This window comes from Setaria italica, chromosome VIII (assembly GCF_000263155.2).
Source record: "Setaria italica strain Yugu1 chromosome VIII, Setaria_italica_v2.0, whole genome shotgun sequence".
In the NCBI taxonomy this organism is placed as follows: domain Eukaryota; kingdom Viridiplantae; phylum Streptophyta; class Magnoliopsida; order Poales; family Poaceae; genus Setaria; species Setaria italica.
Genome location: NC_028457.1, coordinates 26,673,713 through 26,694,485, shown reverse-complemented (window position 1 = coordinate 26,694,485; position 20,773 = coordinate 26,673,713). Strand labels below are relative to the sequence as shown.

General features: G+C 45.5%; 2 protein-coding genes across 7 annotated transcripts; one reads left to right on the top strand and one right to left on the bottom strand.

The window, feature by feature from the left end:
* Nucleotides 1–133: 133 nt before the first annotated feature.
* Nucleotides 134–2,629, bottom strand: LOC101752797 (N-alpha-acetyltransferase MAK3). The gene is made up of 4 exons (XM_004979320.3): nt 2,325–2,629; nt 2,067–2,193; nt 768–823; nt 134–535 (listed from the first exon to the last, which is right to left on the bottom strand). Exons 1-4 carry the CDS (start codon nt 2,532–2,534, stop codon nt 323–325), a joined length of 606 nt encoding a protein of 201 aa, XP_004979377.1. The 5' UTR covers nt 2,535–2,629; the 3' UTR covers nt 134–322.
* A 4,106-nt stretch (nt 2,630–6,735) lies between these two features.
* On the top strand, nt 6,736–9,724 carry LOC101786677 (putative FBD-associated F-box protein At1g61330). Of its 6 annotated transcripts, none has more exons than XM_022829284.1 (6): nt 6,740–6,984; nt 7,437–7,516; nt 7,633–7,684; nt 8,359–8,480; nt 8,589–8,738; nt 9,111–9,724. In XM_022829284.1, the coding sequence occupies exons 1-6, from the start codon at nt 6,945–6,947 to the stop codon at nt 9,489–9,491; spliced, it is 825 nt and encodes a 274-aa protein (XP_022685019.1). In that variant the 5' UTR covers nt 6,740–6,944; the 3' UTR covers nt 9,492–9,724. The 6 variants fall into 6 exon arrangements, with proteins under 6 accessions (XP_004979376.1, XP_004979375.1, XP_022685019.1 ...); XM_022829283.1 differs by having other exon boundaries at nt 6,742–6,984; nt 7,425–7,516; XM_022829285.1 differs by having other exon boundaries at nt 6,947–6,984; nt 7,425–7,516; nt 7,593–7,684.
* Nucleotides 9,725–20,773: the final 11,049 nt, after the last annotated feature.

The following is a 20,773-nucleotide window of genomic DNA, read 5'->3' as shown; positions in this document are numbered from 1 at the left end:
ATTAAAATCATAGGAATTTTAACAGAAAACTAGACAAGGTCGTAAGCATTCACATTTACACTCAAACAGTGGTTCGGGACACAACATGCATTCACTGAGCAAAATAATTGCAGATCAGCAGTGCTCCACAAAAGACTGTAAAATACGAATTTCGCAGCATTCTTAAAATAGGGGCAGTAATACATAGAATACCTCAAAAAAGTTATTTGTAAGCACAAATAATGTTACAGTTACATGTGAGCTGTGAAAGCTTTGAAACAGAAGTGCAAAAAAGGTTGGGGTTCCAGGACTCCAACACATTCTACCTACTCATAGGGTACTGTCACAAGTAGGGCGAATCTATATGCTGGTCATCCCTTTCGCTGCCGACAATCATCGGAGGCAAGCCAGGATCAGGGTGTGGAAACAATAGTTTCAGGCGAAAAGCATCCACGCCATTTAGATAGTATCTGTACAGCCTCTTTGCTCGGATAAAACCCAGACGGCCGTACAGAGCGAGGGCACCCTTGTTTGTAACTTCTGCTTCAAGTGTCACCTGGTTGCAATTAGGATGTAAGATACTTCAGCTTTAAAGAATGTTCTGGGAAAGATGTTTCTATGGAAACTGGGTGTTAATCTACGGACTGAGAATCCTATCTCCAATTTTCCCATTGAGGTTATAAACCAACCTTACAGCCACCAATAAATGTGGTGCGGATATAAAAAACTAGGATACATCATAAGCTTTCACATCTACGTGTTTCAAAGTCAATGAAAAGAGTGGTTACCTCCTCACAGCCAAATTCCATCATTACCCGAATAGATCTAGTAACCAGTTCAGTTGCTGTATCACAAGAAATAGAGATTCAGTTACTTGGCTTGAAATTGCATATGCTCTCCTTATGTTCACATAAACTGAAAGAAAAAGCAAGCAACAGCCATTTTGAAGAGCAAAGCACCTGCCCTATTTCATATGGCTAGTGAAAATGAAGCTGGAGTGCTACCATGTCCTACCATTGGTACTCTAGTTGTCTTAGATACTGGAATAGAAGCATCTATCATTTAGATACTATTGTTCATGTGAAACAGGATTCACCTGATGCATGGATATTTGTTAACATCCTTGCTGTTAATGTCATAATTCATACCAACAAGACTGCCTTTCAGATAGACAAATACCGTTACCAAGCTAAGCGCAAAGATTACTGTGCTGATATGATCCAGGTAACACCTTTATGACAATACTATGAACTACTTTCAACAAATAAGCACTAAATTTAAGACTACATAATTTCAAGCATTCATCATCAATGTCTGCCAAACGAAAGACTCTCGATAGGAGGATCTGACAAAAGATGAGTGCAGCACACACCAAATGAAATATGTTGACACGTCACATCATAAATACTAATTAACTCCAACTATTCTTTTAGCAACATGAACAGTGCCCAGATGATATCCCACACTGAACTACCATACATGATCTGACTACACTAAAACAGAGTGAACATAGAAAACTTGTGCAGAGCATGTCAACACCTACAAAACAATAAAAAACTATTCAAAAAAAGTTTACTACCTCCTTGTCTAACCACTAAAGTAAATCTCAAATACAATTAGCCAATGAAGTCATTTACTCCAAAAAAGGTAAGGTATCAGCCTAATAGGTAGCATGTCAATTGTCAGAAAAAAATGATTTAACAGACAAGAAAATATGCCTTTTTCTTGCTGCAACCAAGCAAACAAACCACAGCACAAATAATCAAACTTCTCTCTGAGACATAATGAATTTGCTAAGTCTTTTCTTGCAGAAAGGAATTAACATGTTTAAGATAATTGAACAATGAACAATACAAACAAGTTTCTGCAGCATAGTAGTTGAAGTATGTGATGGTGTGTTTTGACCCTACACAAAATTGAAGATTTTTAAGGCCTAGTCATTGATCTGTATTCACTGCAGAGAAGTGCTGCCTTGCACATTTTGAATGACAGAAAGCAAGATCACTCCGTGTCTATAACAACAGAACTGGCAATAGTTCAAGAGGCAAGCAGCAGCCAGCAGGTAAAAGGACGAAGAAATGTATCACCTATTCCCCTTCCTCTGTAGGGCTTGAGGACGACGAGCATGGCGATGTAGCCCCTGAAGGCGCCCCGGTGCTCCCCCATCTTGCACACCACTGTCCCCACGCACTTGCCCTCCTTGGCATCGAACGCCTGCGCAATCCCCCCATCCCCAATCGGCCCCCAGAAAACAAAGAACCAAGAGAGCCTCGTCAAATCCGCCGCAAGCTGACAAGCACCGCGCAATTCGGGTGCGGGGAGCGGAGAAGGGGATGCGCACGTACGAGGAAGGTGAGCTGCGGCCAGAGGTAGACGAAGTAGCGGTAGGTGAAGATGGAGTAAGGCTCGCTGAGCTCCGCGTCCACCAGCGACATCACCAGCGGCAGGTGCTGCTCCCCGCCGTAGCTCACGTACGTGATCTCCCCGTCCTCGCCGCCGGGGCCGGAGGCGTAAGAGGGGGAGGGGGCGCCGCACGAGGTGGCGGCCGCCGACATCGCCGCTAGTCGCCGACGAGGCGTGGGGCGCGCTCTTTCGCGTGGCCGACCACCGGTGGCGGCTCGCGAGCGCCAGCTATGGCCGAATACGTAAACGATGCATCGAAGGCGCACAGGACGTTCACGTGGAAATGGGCCCCCGATCACTCATCCCGTGTGGGTGGCTGGCTGTGGTGGGCCTGTGGGCTGGCGGATCTCGCCCACGGCCCACCCATCACCGTGGGGGCCCTTTCACGAATTTGTAATTTGAGTTGACAACTTGTATTTCATTAGTTATTTGTATCGACTAGGATGGAAACAGATCTTATATTAAGATAATACATTTCACTTGAAGCTATCTAGATGCTCAAAAAAATTGTCCAGAGTTTTGGACAGGATAGGTCAAAACCAAAAAAAAATGTTGAAATTGATATCAACAATTAGTCTTACATACTCCCTCCATCCCAAATTATTATTCATTTTGACTTTTCTAATTACATAGCTTTTGCTACGGTATCCCATGCTTTTATTCAATAACAAAACCGTAGGTTATGATAAGCTCAGCATGCATTTGGATGAGGACACACGAGCTTTGGAAGATGAGCAATATAGACAAGATAAAATAGAAAGCCATTTCGTCAATAAAATTAACCATGTTCTTGAAAACCATTCTGGCTCTGGGATGAAGGCGCTCATACTTCAACTGTACCCTTGTGCAAATATTGATGCATCATATTTTGATAAATGGCTTCGAATTGCTGTCAAACCTGGGATTGAAGAGCTTGCATTGGAGATGGCTGTATTGAATAAGAGGGCAGACTATAACTTCCCGATTTTTCTTTTATCTAATGAGATAGGAGGAGCAACACTGGAATCTCTTCGCCTTACTTCATGCGCATTTCATCCTACCGCAAGTCTTGGTTGCAATAGAAGCTTGACAAGCGTTTATCTGTCCTTTGTCCGCGTTACCGGAGAGGAACTCGGGCAGTTTGTTTCCAATTGTATCGCTTTAGCACGGTTGTCAATTTATAAGTGCAATCATTTAATTTGCTTCAAAGCACCATGTGTGTTGCATCACCTTAATCATTTCCATGTGACACAATGTAAAATGCTGCAACCAATAGAGATTAGGGCTCCAAAGCTCTCCACTTTTGACTGTGGGGATAACCTAATGCAAATTTCTCTAGGAGCAGAAGTCAAACACATACGGATGATAGGTAGTAAACCAAACACACTCTGCCATGCTCGTGTCGAGATTCCTTGCTTTATGCCAGCAGTTGAAAGACTTATCGTGGAATCGATTTGTGAGGTATGTGCTATGTTTATGCCATTCAGTTGATTTGAAATTATGATCTATAGGCCAGTGACGATATGCATGCATGCCTTTAGCTTGATTAGTTCTTTTGGTCTCTTTCTTGGGAAGGTCAAGACTCCAATAATGTCTAGCAAGTTCCTCCTTCTCAAGTACTTGGACATTTCTCTTGTGGATGTACAACTCTACCGCCAGGATTACTTAAGTTTGGTTTCTTTCCTGGAAGCCTCTCCTGCCTTGGAGACTTTCATGCTGCGTGTAAGTTGCACTCTCAGTGCCATCTCAGTGAAACCTTTAAAAGTATATTTGGGGACCCTGTGCACTTGTCATGATGACTATAGTGATAGCTGGGTCTTACTTGTCTAATTCTGTCTTGTTTAACACAAACTAGCAGGCAGTGTTGTTTTTTGTCTGTTCAGTCAAGATCGATTTTAAAGCCATTGTACCAAGACACTAGCTTGCAGTTTAACCTTCGCTCAATGCAGCAAGTTATTTGATGCGACTTTGACGGATAAATTGTGCTTGATTTTTCATGCTTGTGGGAATATTATTGATTCCACGTGGTAAAGATACTCTTGATTTTCTTTTATTAAGTCTGGTGAATAATGGTTTTGATGTTGATCTAATGCAGGTAGAAACCAGTAATTTGCTGAGAAGTGATTCAGTTCTTAAAAATCTTGACAAGGATCAATTGCATTTGAGGCAGATACCAGAATGCTTGCATTACAATCTGAAGAACGTGATAAGGACTGGATTTAGCTCTGCAAAGAGCCTGATTGAATTAACAAGCCACATTATATTGTTCGCAATGCATCAGCACTTGTGTGCATGACACTGGACACAGCCTGTGGTTGTGGCAGGAGGACTACAAAGACGGACAAGTGCTAGCTTATGTCGAAGGAAGGGCTGATGGAGGCACAGAGAGCTCTTGAGGCTGTGAACAGATGCATTGAGGGGATTGTGCCCTCATCAACAAATTTCAAGGCATTGGAACCGTGCTGCCAATGTGGGTGCTAAGGACGATCTTCCAAGATTTGTCGTATATTAATATGTTATCTGGATCCAGTGTTTAAGATCCCATAGTGTAATGACACTACCATTTGGCTTGTGTTATGACGTTTTTGTTCAGTTCTGTATAAAAAATGTGTACACTGGCTTAAGCTGTGCTGTTAGGTATAATACAACTGTCTATTGCTGAATTGTTGATCTATTTGAAGTCCTGTATTGAGATTGATCCTTGCGTTGGAAGTAGCTCTAACATGGAATTATCAGGAGATGAGCTGACAGTGTAAGGATGTGCAAGGAATTGGCCCTTTATATATTAAGCTGGAGAATTAGACTACATTTGAGCTGGCAGCACTACGCCAATGAAATAAAGTGAACAACGTTTGAAGTAATTTTTAATATGACATCAATTAATTAGATGGAAAAATATGAAGTCCCTCCACCAGTACAATTTTTTTTCCCGTGTGATACTAGCCCATGATTTGGACTTCGCTACTGACCGCAAGTAGAAATAGAGTACGCGCACTGTAGAAATGGCTTATGTACTGGTACTCTAGCCTTAAATATGTGATGTTTAGCCATTTAGGACAAACCAATTAGTACATTTTTAAACCAATTAGCTTGTGATAAACGTCATATTTTTAAGAATGGGGAGTACCTCCTATCATATGATGCACTTAGCTGGTAATATTAAGAGATCAATGTCTAACATCATTTTGATGAGCAGCATAATAGAGGATAACAAAATACATATAAATGACTTATTGTTGCAATGAAACAACAATGGCGATGCTAGCTTGCAAAAGGGTCTGAGCCTCTATTCCTCTAATATGGTGGAAAAGGATGGAAAAAAATCCAACTAATTATATGCAGATATGGTGCTACACTAGCTAATGCTGCATATTCGAAGACCCTTTGTGATCACGCCATTGATTCATCGGATTATTTTTCTTGAAAGTGCAAATCACACACTTTGTTTCTCTAGCTTGAATTATGATGAGTTCATTGGATACTTAGAGAACGTGCAACCATGTTGTGCAAAATAAAGATGGACTTAGGCAGTAGTTGAGCACAGTCCTTTGGTTCCTGTTCTTTCTTATCTGCCCTTAGAAAGAAAAAAAAAGCTTGGTCGCTCGCTCGAGGTGTGTGTAGTTCACATATGGGAGCGAGTTAGTCAGTTTTTGTCTTGGGTCTGTTGTGCCATTATTCGGTTTTGTATTTCCTTAAAATTATATGTACTGTACTGAGGAAGACCAGAAAATGCTGCCCGGTAGAATTACGAGGAGTATACTGAGATCTGAGTATACTGAGATCTTGGTTCTTTTTTTCCTTCCTCGCCCACCTTTTCTATTTTAGGTACACGAAGTGGCACAATTCAATTGGACATAAAATTGGCTAAAATACAACAAGAAATTAACGGATCGATATGTGTAGTCACTCTTCAAGAAATTTGACTGCAGTGCTAACAAAAAAAAAATAGCTAAGCTAAAAAAAACAAGGTTAGCTCTCCCACTACTTACTGGGCTGATCCACCATTTGCTGGACCAACATGTCCCCTGCCTGCCCGATTCACTTTGCATTGTTGGCCCGTCGTCCGACGGACGGCAAGGCAATTTTCTTCGGTGTCCAACAAACCAAACACATATCAACACGGCGTCAAAAAATAAAAAAAGAAGCCCGTATCAACACCAACCAAGGCCTGCCCGACTCCAACAGGGGTTCCTCGACTCCCCGCCTCTCCTCCGATCTCTCAGATAAGATGAATACCCCTAGTACCCTTTCCTTTTCTTTTTTATTTTCCTTCCTTCCTATTTATTTTTCTTCTTTCTTTTCTCTTCCATCATTATCCGGCCCCCCACCGCCGGCTCAACCCCGGCCCCCGCCGCCCGCCTCCCGGTCTCCCGCCGCCGGCCCGCCCCCGCCTCCCGCGGCTGGCCCCCACCTCCCGCCGTCGTCCGCCTCCCGCCGCCTCCGCCCCCGCCTCCCGCCGCCTCCGCCTGCCTGTGGGCCCTACCCAGAGGGCACGGGTGGGAAACGAGGAGGAGGAGCCGCGGGAGCCCCTTAACCGAGGAGCGGTTTCCTTCGCGTCGGCGTCGACAAGGTAGAGCGCGGAGATGTACACCGGAACATGTCGAAAGCGGGAGCTGCAGCCAGGTACTCCTCCGCACCTCGATCCTACACGGGCAGCCTAGGGTTCCTGATCTCGAGTCTGTCTAGAAGATGGGATGGCTATCTAAGGCTCCTTTTCCTTTCTGCTTAAAGGAAAAGCGCCAGAATAATTGAGCAAAAACATGAGTAACTAAATGAAGATTTTGTGTCTGATTGTAATTATACATAGAATAATTTGTTTGATGCTTCTGTGCTAAGTCCTGTAACAATTACTACATTGTAGCTGTCAAAAAATATTTTGAGGATTCTGAAGCTATCGTGTATGTATATTAATAAACTTTTTTAGACAGGATAATAAATATGTCCATAATAATGCACACAAAGTTCTTTCGGTAAGAGTTTTTTTTTTCTAAGTGGCAAAAAGTTAGCTGCCTCCTATTTCTGCTATTACTTGTTACCTTACTTCATTCTGGGCTCTGGATCAGAGCCTTCATCAGCTAGTTTGCAAGGTCACACCTCACAAGATGAGCAATGTTTGCAAGTGATGGGACATTTCATGCTTGACAGGCTTCCAGAGGTATGGTCGAATACACTATATTGTAGTTCTGGTAGCAGTCTTGCATGTCCAACTCTCTTGATAATGGTTTTTGCAGGATATTGTTGATAACTTATTTTCCTACTTACCTATTGAAGATGCTGCCCGTGCTGCCTGTGTCTCTCGTCGATATCTACGTTCCTGGAGACGGTATCCCAGGCTTTTATTCAATAACAAAACCGTAGGTTATGATAAGCTCAGCATGCATTTGGATGAGGACACACGAGCTTTGGAAGATGAACAATATAGACAAGATAAAATAGAAAGCCATTTCGTCAATAAAATTAACCATGTTCTTGAAAACCATTCTGGCTTTGGGATGAAGGTGCTCATACTTCAACTGTACCCTTGTGCAAATATTGATGCATCATATTTTGATAAATGGCTTCGAATTGCTGTCAAACCTGGGATTGAAGAGCTTGCATTGGAGATGGCTGTATTTAATAAGAGGGCAGACTATAACTTCCCGATTTTTCTTTTATCTAATGAGATAGGAGGAGCAACACTGGAATCTCTTCGCCTTACTTCATGCGCATTTCATCCTACCGCAAGTCTTGGTTGCAATAGAAGCTTGACAAGCATTTATCTGTCCTTTGTCCGCATTACCGGAGAGGAACTCGGGCAGTTTGTTTCCAATTGTTTCGCTTTAGCACGGTTGTCAATTTATAAGTGCAATGATTTAATTTGCTTTAAAGCACCATGTGTGTTGCATCACCTTAATCATTTCCATGTGACACAATGTAAAATGCTGCAAGTAATAGAGATTAGGGCTCCAAAGCTCTCCACTTTTGACTGTGGGGATAACCTAATGCAAATTTCTCTAGGAGCAGAAGTCAAACACATACGGATGATAGGTAGTAAACCAAACACACTCTGTCATGCTCGTGCCGAGATTCCTTGCTTTATGCCAGCAGTTGAAAGACTTACTGTGGAATCGATTTGTGAGGTATGTGCTATGTTTATGCCATTCAGTTGATTTGAAATTATGATCTATACAGTGACGATATGCATGCATGCCTTTAGCTTGATTCATTCTTTTGGTCTCTTTCTTCAGAAGGTCAAGACTCCAATAATGTCTAGCAAGTTCCTCCTTCTCAAGTACTTGGACATTTTTCTTGTGGATGTACAACTCTACCGCCAGGATTACTTCAGTTTGGTTTCTTTCCTGGAAGCCTCTCCTGCCTTGGAGACTTTCATGCTGCGTGTAAGTTGCATTCTCAGTGCCATCTCAGTGAAACCTTTAAAAGTATATTTGGGGACCCTGTGCATTTGTCATGATGACTATAGTGACAGCTGGGTCTTACCTGTCTAATTCTGCCTTGTTTAACGCAAACTCGCAGGCAGTGTTGTTTTCTGTCTGTTCAGTCAAGATTGATTTTAAAGCCATTGTACCAAGACACTTGCAGTTTAACCTTCGCTCAATGCTGCGAGTTATTTGATGCGACTTTGACCGGATAAATTGTGCTTGATTTTTCATGTTTGTGGGAGTATTATTGATTCCACGTGCTAAAGATATTCTTGATTTTCTTTTATTGAGTCTATGTTGAACAGTGGTTTTGATGTTGATCTAATGCAGGTAGAAACCGGTTATGTGCTGAGAAGTGATTCAGTTCTTAAAGATCTTGACAAGGATCAATTGCATTTGAGGCAGATGCCAGAATGCTTGCATTACAATCTGAAGAACGTGATGATGACTGGATTTAGCTCTGCAAAGAGCCTGATTGAATTAACAAGCCACATTGTTCGCAATGCATCAGCACTTGTGTGCATGACACTGGACACTGCATGGGGTTGTGGCAGGAGGACTACAAAGACCGACAAGTGCGAGCATATGTCGAAGGAAGGGCTGATGGAGGCACAGAGAGCTCTTGAGGCTGTGAACAGATGCATTGAGGGGATTGTGCCCTCATCAACAAATTTCAAGGCATTGGAACCGTGCTGCCAGTGCGGGGGCTAAGGATTATCTTCCAAGATTTGTCGTATATTATTTGGTTATTTGGATCCAGTGTTTAAGATCCCATAGTGTAATGACACTGCCATTTGCCTGAAGGCTTGTGTTATGACGTTTTTGTTCAGTTCTGCGTAAAGAATGTGTACACTGGCTTAAGCTGTGCTGTTAGGTATGATACAACTGTCTACTGCTGAATTGTTGATCTGTTTGAAGTATTGAGATTGATCCTTGCGTTGAAAGTAGCTCGAGCTGCAAGATTTGCCTAAATTGAGCTGCAGACAGGTAGTGGTTATATTAAATGCTGATGGATAAGTTTTCCTTAGTGAAGAAGGGATTTGCAGCAACAGAAATTGGGAAATATAGAGCTGAGGAGGGCCTAAACTTTAGCCCTGTCACTTCGGATGTTCGGATACTAATTAGGAGGACTAAACATAAGCTAATTACAAAACTAATTGCAGAACCCCTAAGCTAAATCGCGAGACGAATCTATAGCCTAATTAATCCATCATTAGTGAATGGTTACTGTAGCACCACATTGTCAAATTATGGACTAATTAGGTTTAATAAATTCGTCTCGCGATTTAGCCTAGGGTTGTGTAATTAGTTTTGTAATTAGTCTAGGTTTAATACTCGTAATTAGTATCCAAACATTCGATATGACGGGGTTAAAATTTAGCCCCCTCCTCCCAAACACCCCTATAACATACTTTCCTTGAAAAGTTTTGCTGGATAATTCCAACAACTTTTGATAAAGTTATTGGGCGATGGGTCACACTGCGCGCCTGTCCATATTTTTTTTTCATTCACCATGTCACAGATAAACTATCGTAACTCGTGCATATGCCCATTTTATGCACATTTTACGGTCATGTTTAGCATGCTTCCAACTCCAAACTTTGTGGTGGAGTTGGATGGAGCTAGCCAAATATCCCAAACTCCATTATTTTTTGAAGCTCAAGTTCATTTTTTTGAGTATCTCTTTTGCAACTCCAGAACCATAAAATATGGATCTAAATATGGAGTTGGAGGATAATTCCCTACCACTGCTACTTGTTACATAGATAATTACCCAACATAGACTAAAACACAATCACTGCACAAGTTTCTTCTCTGATGGATCTAGTAGTAGCTGGTTACAGCGGCGATTGGCAAGTAATAGCGAAGGGAGGGAAGATGATTTTTATATTTTTGGTTTCTCCGACCTGGGCCTTTGGTTTCGCTTGCTGGATTGGATGTCTGCCACCAATGCACTCCTAGGAGCTTTTAGACTAGATCTAGGTAGGTAGGGTAGGGTTGGATTTCTTCCTGGTGACAATAAATTTGCCAGAAAATTTTTGTTCCCTCCCAAGCTTACCAGGCGTCGTAGTGTTTTTTAAAGATGATGCACGTTTTTTATTAAGAAGAAGAGAAGTTTGAACAGGTACAACAACACTCCACCACGACCGTAACAAACTCGAAGAAACACACAGCACTATATCGCAAAGCTTAGAAATAACCCGTCACACAAAACAAGGAACTCAAGCCTGACGAAGCTGAAGACCACCGGGCACCAAGCACGAAGTCCAATCTTGCTGAGTGATGAGCCACCACCAAAGCTTGAAGATGATAGTGCACCGAGATGACATTGTTAGAAAAGAGAGAGCGACCACCTTAGCTCCATAAGACAATGAAGAAAAAACACGCCACCATCGCTAAAAGACTACCCAAGAGACAAACCAAGCAACGAACCCCCTGCAAACAAGACTTTAAGACTACCAACACCAGCCATATCACCCACAGTAATGGTGAAAGCAGCACGATGAAGGTATCCTAAAGACGACGCCTCCTAGAAGGACATGATGCAAAAGCGCCATCATCGCCCGTCCGACACAAGACTAGGTTTTTGTAACACCTGCCATTTTAGCCATCAAAAATAATTCTGCAGAAATAGAAGCAAATCATGAAGAAAAAGAGAAGAAATTGGCTAAAAATCAAGTTTGAGTCAAATTTGATCGAAATTTGAATTTTGAATTCGAAATTCAGAAAAATTTGGCAAAAAGATGGAATGAAAGGATAAGAGTGTTTAGAACTTGGAGATCAAGATTGGGGACAAAATCTGGTCCTAAATATCTCAAGAAAATCAAAGAAAGAAATTAAAACCGAAATGTACTATTCATCGTCCGACAACAGGATTTCAGGAAAACAGCATAAGAGCCCATTTTGGAATTTGATTTCTGCCAAATTTTCCAAATAAATGGACCAAGACAACTATACAGTATTAAATTATAGACTTTGGACAAGTATCTTAAGGTGTTGTTGATCAAGAATAGTAGAGGGACCCATTTCAAACGGAGGCTCAAAGTCAGCACTTTACCACGGTCACCTTAGCTGTTGAACTGAATTTCTGCCTAAGTCTGAAAACAGTGATAAGTGCCGATGTTTGGAGCTGAATTCAGGAGAATGTGGTCCAAGAAGTATAGGTGATTATGAGCAAAATGGAATCCCTGATGGTTGTAGAGTGTAATTGGTTAGTAGTTGGACTAAAAGGAAGGGATTTGGTTAGACCACTGAAATTATTTACAAAGATGGGTAAATGACCATGAACAAGTGACTGACGAACTGAATCGGGAGTTCAATGAAGTTCAGTTACCTGAGGGCAAATATTTCGAAATTCCCAACAATTGAATGTTTATCTCGGGCAAGAGTTTAAATATGAAATGTAAAGCTCGAGTTTATCTACAACTTTGCTTAAGTAACTTATGGACCGTCGGATGCGATTTTGACCGTGGCTGAGCTCTGAAGTTTCGGGCGTCAGAAAACAAAGAATGGGAGGGGGGGTGACAGAGCCGAGCACGACGTGTCACCGCCGGCGTTCTCGGTCGACCGCCAGCACAGCAGCTACGCCACCTCCTTACCACGCAAGCCTACGAGTAGGCCACAGTGTCGTCCATGCGCTCGGTGAAGTTTCGTATATCTACCGCTCCCGCCGCCTCTCTTTTACTGCCTGTCCTTTTTACCGCCGCCGTCCTCTCTGTCAAGCCGCCGCCGTCGAGCAAAATACTCCCACCACACCGCAGCTCTCGTCGATTCCCTCCGTCCACACCTCCACTCACACCCCACCAGCAACCCTAGCAACTTGTTGCCCAGCATCTTTGCCGAAGTACCCGTACTCGCCATCGTTTCCATCCGCCACCGCCACACCTCCTGCTCACGGTGAGCACCTTCTTGCCACTGTTCTCTTTCCTTATGGGTAGTCGTAGATGAGTCCTTGGGGTGCTAGGAAGCCGTAGAGGTAGTCGTCGGGGTAGGCCGCGCTGTCGTCGTGCTTAGTCACGGCCGGCCGTAGGCGCCGCCGCCCGCCGCTATGGGGAGAGTGGCTCCGGCCACCTCCCGGGAAGCTACCGCCGTGCACGGGTGCGCTAGGGCATGGGGATGCTTCCCCGGCCTAGCCCCGTCGCCGGTAGGGTGCCGGCCGGCGAGCCGCACCGCCCCCTGTCGCGCCTGGTTTTTGGCGGGAGGAGGAAGAAGAGTCTAGCGTCGGTGGGCCCGCGCGTCAGAGGAAGCGGGGGAGAGAAGGAGGCCGGCCGAGCGGAAGAGTCGGTTGGGCCGGAGTCCAGTTGGCCCAAGAAGCCAGTGCGAGCGGCCGTTGGAGGAAAAAGGCCGGAGGCCCAGGTGGTCCAGCAGGCCGACTTCGCGGGAGAGAAGGAAAAGGAAGGGTGGGCCGTTGGGCCGGTGCCGGGTGAAGAAAGGAAGAAGAAAAAGGAAAACGGCCCAGGGAGCCCAATAAGAGAGAAAGAGGCCGGCAGGTAGAGTGAATAGGAATAGGGGGTGGGTCCGAGCCTTGGGCCCAGCGCGCAAGAGAGGGGGTAGGAAGGAGGCGCGTGAGAAAAGTAGGCCGGGGTTTTTCGGAAAAAATTTATAAATAGATTAAATCCGAATCTCACCATTTAAATCACAGAAATTTCTAGGGATGTCCAAAATTAGTGAAACCAATTTTATTAGGATTGTTTTATTTTCCTTTATGCATTAAAATTTTTATACCCTAGGAGAAATAATAAAAACTTGGGTATTTATTTAATGCCTTTCTTTTAAGGTATTTAAATAAATACTTAATCTTTAGAAATGCATAAAATATGGAATAACATTTCATAATCACAAATTATTGTTAACTCATAGGAAATTAGGTTTTAAGGCTAGAAAATAATTATAACGTTTTGTAAAAATAAAAGAAAGAGCCTTAGGTAAGGTTACTAAAGGAAATAAAAATGGTGGGTTAATCTTTTCGGGTTTTTGTGTGTCGGCTTGCAACTTTATCATGATAAATTGTATAGTCCCTTGTTGGCTTGCAACTTTATCATGAAAAAAAGTTGTGTAGTCTTGTATTCAAAAAGTTGCATTTCTAACCCCTGCATATGCTTTATCATAGACACTGAAGCACCGGAAGGGGATTTCTCAGAATTTTCAGAAGGATCTCCGGAGTTCGAAGAGATCATTGAGTTGGTTCCCTACGAGGCCAATACTTCATACAGTGCTAACTTTTTTATAGAACAAGGCAAGCCCCAGTGCATTCTACCTATTTATTTTTGGAGTCATTATTTCATGTGTTCAATTATCGGTTATTTGCTATATGAATGCACTAACTCTAGGAGTTGCTTGAAACCCATTCTTGTGCATTATCATACCTTGTTTTAAGGACATCTTTGCCACTTGTTCAAACATTTAGTAAATAACCCAAGTCTAGAAATGCTTAGTTGCCTAAGTAATTGGTTTATTGAACCTTAAGGTAAATGTTGGGTCATACATGTTATTTATGGAAAGATAACTTGAAAGTCAAGAAGCGGACAAAAGCTAAGGATGTAGTTCTATCTGCTAGATTAATTCGGTTAAGGCCCGATTCGTTGTCTTAACCTTTGATCAAGTGAAAGACATCTGATCACTTACTGGGTATGGGACCAGTAAAGCCCAGTAGGTTAGTAAACCCTCTGATTGGGAATACTTTGTACCCGCACTTGACGTGCTGGAGATTGGCAGGGGCGTAGCCTGAAACTCACATGGTGATCAGGCCAGACGTGGGGTCCCATGTGGGGGTGCGTCCCTGGGTCCGGGTAGTCTTATTCCCAATCATTGGATTTGCTAATCGAAGGGTCGTTACGTACGACCTGGACAGTCGTATATAACTGGTGATCAGGGTACTCTCCTGCAGGATGTAATTTGATCCGGATCGCCGCAATTCTCGGTTATGAATGCACTTGATCACTGTTGAGCATCGTAGTCTGAAGTCATGAATGCTATATCTTTCCACTAATGTTTTGGTGTAGACTTAATACCTTGTTGTTTGCAAATAATCTTTATCATCATTTAGAATGGTTAGGTAATAACTTAATCAAAATAAAAGATAAAGCTAAGGTCTCACTATTAGTAAGCTCTTTTGACAAAAATGTGTCAGCCAAGTACACTGAAAAAGCTATCATATAGTTCCAAGAAAAGCTATTATATTGGTTAGTCGGGTAAGCCTTGCTGAGTACCCCGTACTCAGGGTTATCCCTTGTGGCTGTTTTCAGAGGCACCGCAGGAATCCACCAAGGAGGAAGCCCCGAAAAACTAGGGTATTGTTATGAGTCTCACAATACCCTTAGAAGAAATCTTGAACGCTCATCTCCCACCTAAAACGTTTATGTTGAAATCCTAGAACCTCTGTCTAACCTGCACGGTTAAGTTTATTTCAAACTACATCTTGTAATAACTCGTACCTCGTATATGTATGTAAAAATGTAATATTTGTTGATGCTTTCCCATCGCGGAAACAATCCTAGTGTATGGCTATGAAACGTGTTGTGGAGCATTCGAGGAGTCCCAGGGACACTCGACGGACGACCGGACTTATACTGTTTTAAGTGCGTTTCGAATAGTTGCTGTATCGGCAACAATTAGGCGCATTTAAACCAGTTTAAGTTGGACGGTTCCGCCACAGTTTTCACCCAAGGATGCAAGGCCAAGGTCATTACAATGCCTCCAGCAAGGTAAATGGCATCCTCGGACGTCGTCATTGTAAGCGCCAGCCAAAGCAAGGCAAGGCTTTCGCCCGTGACCCAAAGACCCACCCTTCATTCTGATTATCACCGGCAGCGTGGTACGAAGACTGAAATCAGCGAGCTTGGATCCATTAGAGCATAGCCGGGGAAAGTTGTCGCGCGAGGGGTGTGCTAGCTACGACGGCTAACCACCGGCAGCACCATCGGCGACGGACGTGGAGGCCGTGATGAAACGATGACCTTGAAGGCTTGGAGCTGAGGGAAGAGAGGGAGAGGTAGAGGCGTAAGCGGCAGCGGCGACGGCGATGAGATGACCAAATGACCTGGGCTGTACCCGAGGGGAGTGAGGGAGGGAAAGGCGGAGAAGGGAGAGGGGGCGGACGGGCACCGGCCTCAGCGCCATCATCGGCCGTCGCCGTGGCCCTTAGCCATTGCGTACGCTGTGCCGCCGCAGTCCACCTCCCCACACGCGGCTGTTGCAGATGCCACCGCCACAGGGTACCTCACTCGCGTGCGGCCGCCACCGCAGGCCGCAACAGCCCCCACCGTTGCAGGCCGCATCGCCCCCACTCGACGTCGAACTGGCCGAGTTGCATCACCTTAGATCCAGCTCGTCGATTGATGGATCCGGGCTCTAGGCCACCGAATCTAGTCACGGCACCACCGAGTCCATGTTCAGCCGGCTAGGCCGAGCCTTGCCACTGTCTTACCGCCAGTGAGGATGACATGCATCATCCTGCCAGAGTTCGCCCTGCCGCCGCCTTCCCTGTGGCTTCCGGACTTCCGACCGTCCACTCTAGTAGCAGCGAGGGGGGTGGAGCGCGATGGTGTAGCCTGGTGGCGGCGTGATGTAGGAGCCTCCCGTGTCGCCCACGGGGGCGACGAGGGGAATGAATTGGGCAAAAACCCGACGTCATCTATGTTGGTGGACGGGTTCTGGTCGTGGTTGAAAGTGCATCTAGGCCCCTAAATGGGTTTTCGTGAATTGAATGATAAAACGATTAAAGGACTAACTTGTTTGCTTAAGATTATGAGCAGGATTTTAATTCTCATATTTATGATATGATATTGTCTCTTAAGATAAATGTGTATTATATGGCTCACAACAAAAAAAAGCAAGCAATTGTGTGATTTCGTGATGAAAGTGCATGATCAATGACAAACAAAGGTGAAGTAAAACTTAGGGATATGCTTGATCTATTAGTCTTCAAATTATGTGATAGCTTGATTGATCATCAAGAAAAGAATAGTGATATTCACAAATGGATATTGCAAGATTTCATGAGTATATGAGAAAAAGACATGAGTTTATGTGCTACATATTGATCTTACTATTGGAAGCTTGCAAATCATGAGATATTCTTATCAATCAAGAATAAGCATTTGAAGAGGATTTCAAATAGGATTTCATTGTTGATGTCAAAGCAAAGCTAAACTCAAAGTGGCAAGAATAGGTGAAGAAATCAAGCGAGATACTAGAGCGAGGGACTAAGCAAGCTTTGGACAAGCGACATCTTGGGCCATGTGCATTTTGCTAAGGTGAAGTGGCTAGTATTCGAGGGTTTTCGAAGTATCATATCTAGGCCTTACCAAGGAAAGCAATGCAATATATTCAATCTAGTGTGATTGGTAAAATGGAGTGACTTAACGATTCAAGTATATCTTATCATGAACAAGGGAGAATCCTAAGTCACTAGCTCAAGATGGATGTGCTCAAGATGATAGCTATGTTAAGAGCACTTAAATGACTATTGATTGAAGTATGGCATGGATGAAGACTTTCAAGCTCAAGTGGATGATATAGAGTTTATATTTATTCTTGAGTATAGGTATGCTGTACTATCAAGAGGGATGCAACATTAGCTAATTGAGAACATCAAAAGTACTCTTAGTTGACCTATGTGAAATTGGCCTTAAGAAAACCCTTGAGTGAGCTGGCATTTTGCCGTTTGCCGGTGCGTTCAGTGGATCAATAGCATGTCTACGACGTGCCACTGATGGGCTTCTTAAAATTTGAAGACTCCTCACTTATTCGGGAGGTGGACATGAGCTTCATCTTGGATTGCCTTCTTCATCGTGGGTGCTCCTCAAGAGGGCTTATTTGTAATTTTTGTCATAGCTAGGGGTGCCCTGTAAGGGGTTGGATGTAAAAGTACTTAATTAATAAAATCCAACCCTTTTCTAAAAAAGAATAATTTTATATCTTTATTTCATGTTAAATATTGGTAAAAAATTACAAATATAACATATATAGCCATTTGAAACGGCTGTAAATTCCATCAATTAAAATGGCTATAGCCGTTTCAAATAGCTACATAGGTACAGATTAACAATTTTTCAGATAATTATTTCTGCAAAACACTAAAATAAAAGGCATATAAATAAAAAAATCCCTGGGATACTACGCTATGTATAATAGCCCCTACTCTCAGCATTTGGTTTAGACAATAACGATTTGGCTGCAGTTCATAGAATTGAAGCACGGCTAGACACAAGGCACAATGCTCAAACCAACAACACAATTGAAGCTTGAGGCAGCCGGCTGGGAGGCAATAGGCGAGAGTGAACCTGAACCCGCGCGGATCGCGGCACGGACGGCCAGGATCTAGTGGTGCCTGGTGGCAACGGCAGATCAGACTCGTCCCCTCCGCTTCGCTGCTCTGCTTCATCGCCCCTCCAGGCCTCCACGGCTCCTCCTCTAGTCCTCTTCCCATTCCCCAATCTCGAATTCTCGAACCCCACCGCCCCTCCAATTTCGAATCCCGGCTAGGGTTCGCCGCCTCCGGCAGCCACGTCCCCGCCGCCGCCATGGAGCGCCACCCCATCCGCTCCCTGGCCGATATCCAGAGCTCCACCGGCGGGGGACCGAGGGAGGCGCACGTCATGCTGATTGAGCACCTGCGCGAGGCCCCGGATGTCCACGCCGCGCTCATGAAGGCGAAGGCGAAGCACCACTGGACGGTGAAGAACCCGGGCCAGGTGGCGGCGGCCCGCGACATGGAGCTCGCCCTGGGCAGGATGGCGGGGGCGCTCGCCGCCATCCGCGGCGGCGGCGACGACCTCGGGTCCGCCGTCGACGACCTCGAGGGGTACGCCAAGGAGTTCGCCAGCCAGAGGGTCTTCGGCACGGAGCGCACCCGCGGAGCCGTCGCGGGCCCAGCGCTCGAGGTCGTCCGATGCGCACGGGCGGTGCTCGCCAACTTCGAGAACCTCAACGACCTCGTCGTCGACCCCCTCAACGACCTCGTCGTCGACCGCCTCAACGACCTCGTCGATGCTGCCGCCGGCGAGGTGCAGCGGGCGAGAGAGCTCCGGGTCCGCCTCGATCCTGTCCAGGCACCTCTGACGGTGAAGTCGATCAAGGAGATTGCGGAGCTCGCTCCCTCAGACGAGGACACCCCACCACAGCCGGAGGAGGAGGCTTGGTGCGTAGGACCTGTCGTCGTCGTCACCGGCTTGGAGCACATGCATGAGGCAAGTGACCTGTACTTCGCCCTTCTGCGCAACCGGGATGCTAAGGGGTGGCAGGTGCTGGGAGCTGAAAACGTCAGGCAAATCAATGAATTAGACAGCTACTTGCAATGCCTTTGGGGCAACCTCAAGAAGCTCCGCCGTTCCGAGATCCTTTCCGACGCTGTCGCTCGTGGAGTGGTCCTTGATGAGTTGGAAAAGCATGCTTATGCTCTCTTCGAAGTTGCAAGTACCATGCCTGCTCTCAGAGGAGATCCTACGACAATGAGCGGGGCATGTGAAGTGCCTGGTCAGATTCATAATCTCGTTCAACAAGCACGTGCCCAGCCCATTGACACTTCCATTGTTCGTCAGCTCGCAAGTGATTCAAATTTTTGGTATAAGTCAAATTTGAACTGCAAGTGATTCAAATTATGGAACAAAATAAGTAGAAAAATGATATTCATGTTATTTGGCCCAATTTGAGACTTGATCCATGAAATGAAAAGAAAATTTCGAACATCTTGTTCAGGAAACACGACCATGAACGTGTGGCAGTAGTATTTTTAAATTGTAAAAAAACAAGCAAAGTGTGAAAATCATGAGATTTGTCATGATGTGATGATACAATACGTGGAGGCTGTGGAAAAAAATTGAGAATGTTTTGCACATTTCATCATGTACAATGATTACAAACCGAAGCATCTCAGAAGAAGAATAGTAACTTTGAGAGGATTCAATAAGATTTAGAGTCGAAGTGACGGTCGAGTTTGGTTTGACTACAAAACTTTTTGTATAGTCAATAGAGAACATATATTGGTTCGTGTGAAAATTTGGTATTTTTTTTGAAACTGTTGGATATTTTTAAATTTTTTTCAAAAAAAATTTGCTGAGTGTCCTACGTGGGACACTCGGCAAAGAAAACCCTTTACCGAGTGTCCACATAGGACACTCGGCAAAGGGCCAAACCCACCCACGCCGCATAACAATTAAGACCCCCCCCCGTCCTCCGGCCCGCACCAGCCGCCCCCACACCCTCCCTCCATGCGCACCCCCGGCCCCTCCCTCCGCGCGCACCCCCGGCCGACGCCCCCCTCCCCCACCTTCCTCTCCCGCCGCTGCCGCCCCCTCCTTCCCTCCCTCCCTCTCCCTCTCCTACCGGCGCCCCTCCCCCTCCTCTCCCCTCCTCTCTCCCTCGCGTGGCCGTCCCGCCTCTCTCCCCAGATCCGGCCGGATCCGGCGGGGAATCTGCCCCTCCTCCCTGGATCCGGTGGGGACTCGCGTCGGGGGCCCCGGATCCGGCGGGGACTCGCGTCGGGGGTCCCGGATCCGGCGGGCGTGGATGGTCGCCGGCGGCGGCGGCGGCGGCGGCGTGGATGGTGGCGGTGGCGGCGGCGTGGATGGTGGCGACGTGCTGGTGGTGCGGCCGACGGTGTCGGCGTACCTCCTCTGGATCCGCCGCCGCCACCTCCCCCCTCCAGATCCGCCCCCTCCCCTTCCCCTCCCTCTCCGACGTGGGCGGCGCCCCTCCCCTCCCTCTCCTCCGGCCCTTCCCCTCCCGGCTGGCGGTGGTGGTGGTGCTGGCGGCTGATGGCTGGTGGTGGTGGCTGGCGGTGGCGGCCGGTGGTGGTGCTGGCCGGTGGTGCTGGCGGTGCTGGCCGGTGGTGGCGGCGGCGGTGGAACAGGATTTTTTTATTTTTTTCAAAAATTGGATGCCGGGTGTTTTCTGGCCACTCGGCAAAAACTTTGCCGAGTGCGCGACACAAAACACTCGGCAAATACGTGTTTGCTGACTCAAAGTTTGCCATGTGCAGTTTGCCGAGTGTA

Bases quoted from the DNA above. Each gene is read 5' to 3' on its own strand.
- LOC101752797 (XM_004979320.3), bottom strand. From the start codon at position 2,534: ATGTCGGCGGCCGCCACCTCGTGCGGCGCCCCCTCCCCCTCTTACGCC. The intron at 2,194-2,324 runs GTACGTGCGCAT...GGGATTGCGCAG, and splicing joins GGCCGCAGCTCACCTTCCTC to GCGTTCGATGCCAAGGAGGG. The intron at 824-2,066 runs GTGATACATTTC...CTTGTGATACAG, and splicing joins CTACAGAGGAAGGGGAATAG to CAACTGAACTGGTTACTAGA.
- LOC101786677 (XM_004979318.4), top strand. From the start codon at position 6,945: ATGTACACCGGAACATGTCGAAAGCGGGAGCTGCAGCCAG. The intron at 6,985-7,424 runs GTACTCCTCCGC...GCTCTGGATCAG, and splicing joins AAAGCGGGAGCTGCAGCCAG to AGCCTTCATCAGCTAGTTTG. The intron at 8,739-9,110 runs GTAAGTTGCATT...GATCTAATGCAG, and splicing joins TGGAGACTTTCATGCTGCGT to GTAGAAACCGGTTATGTGCT.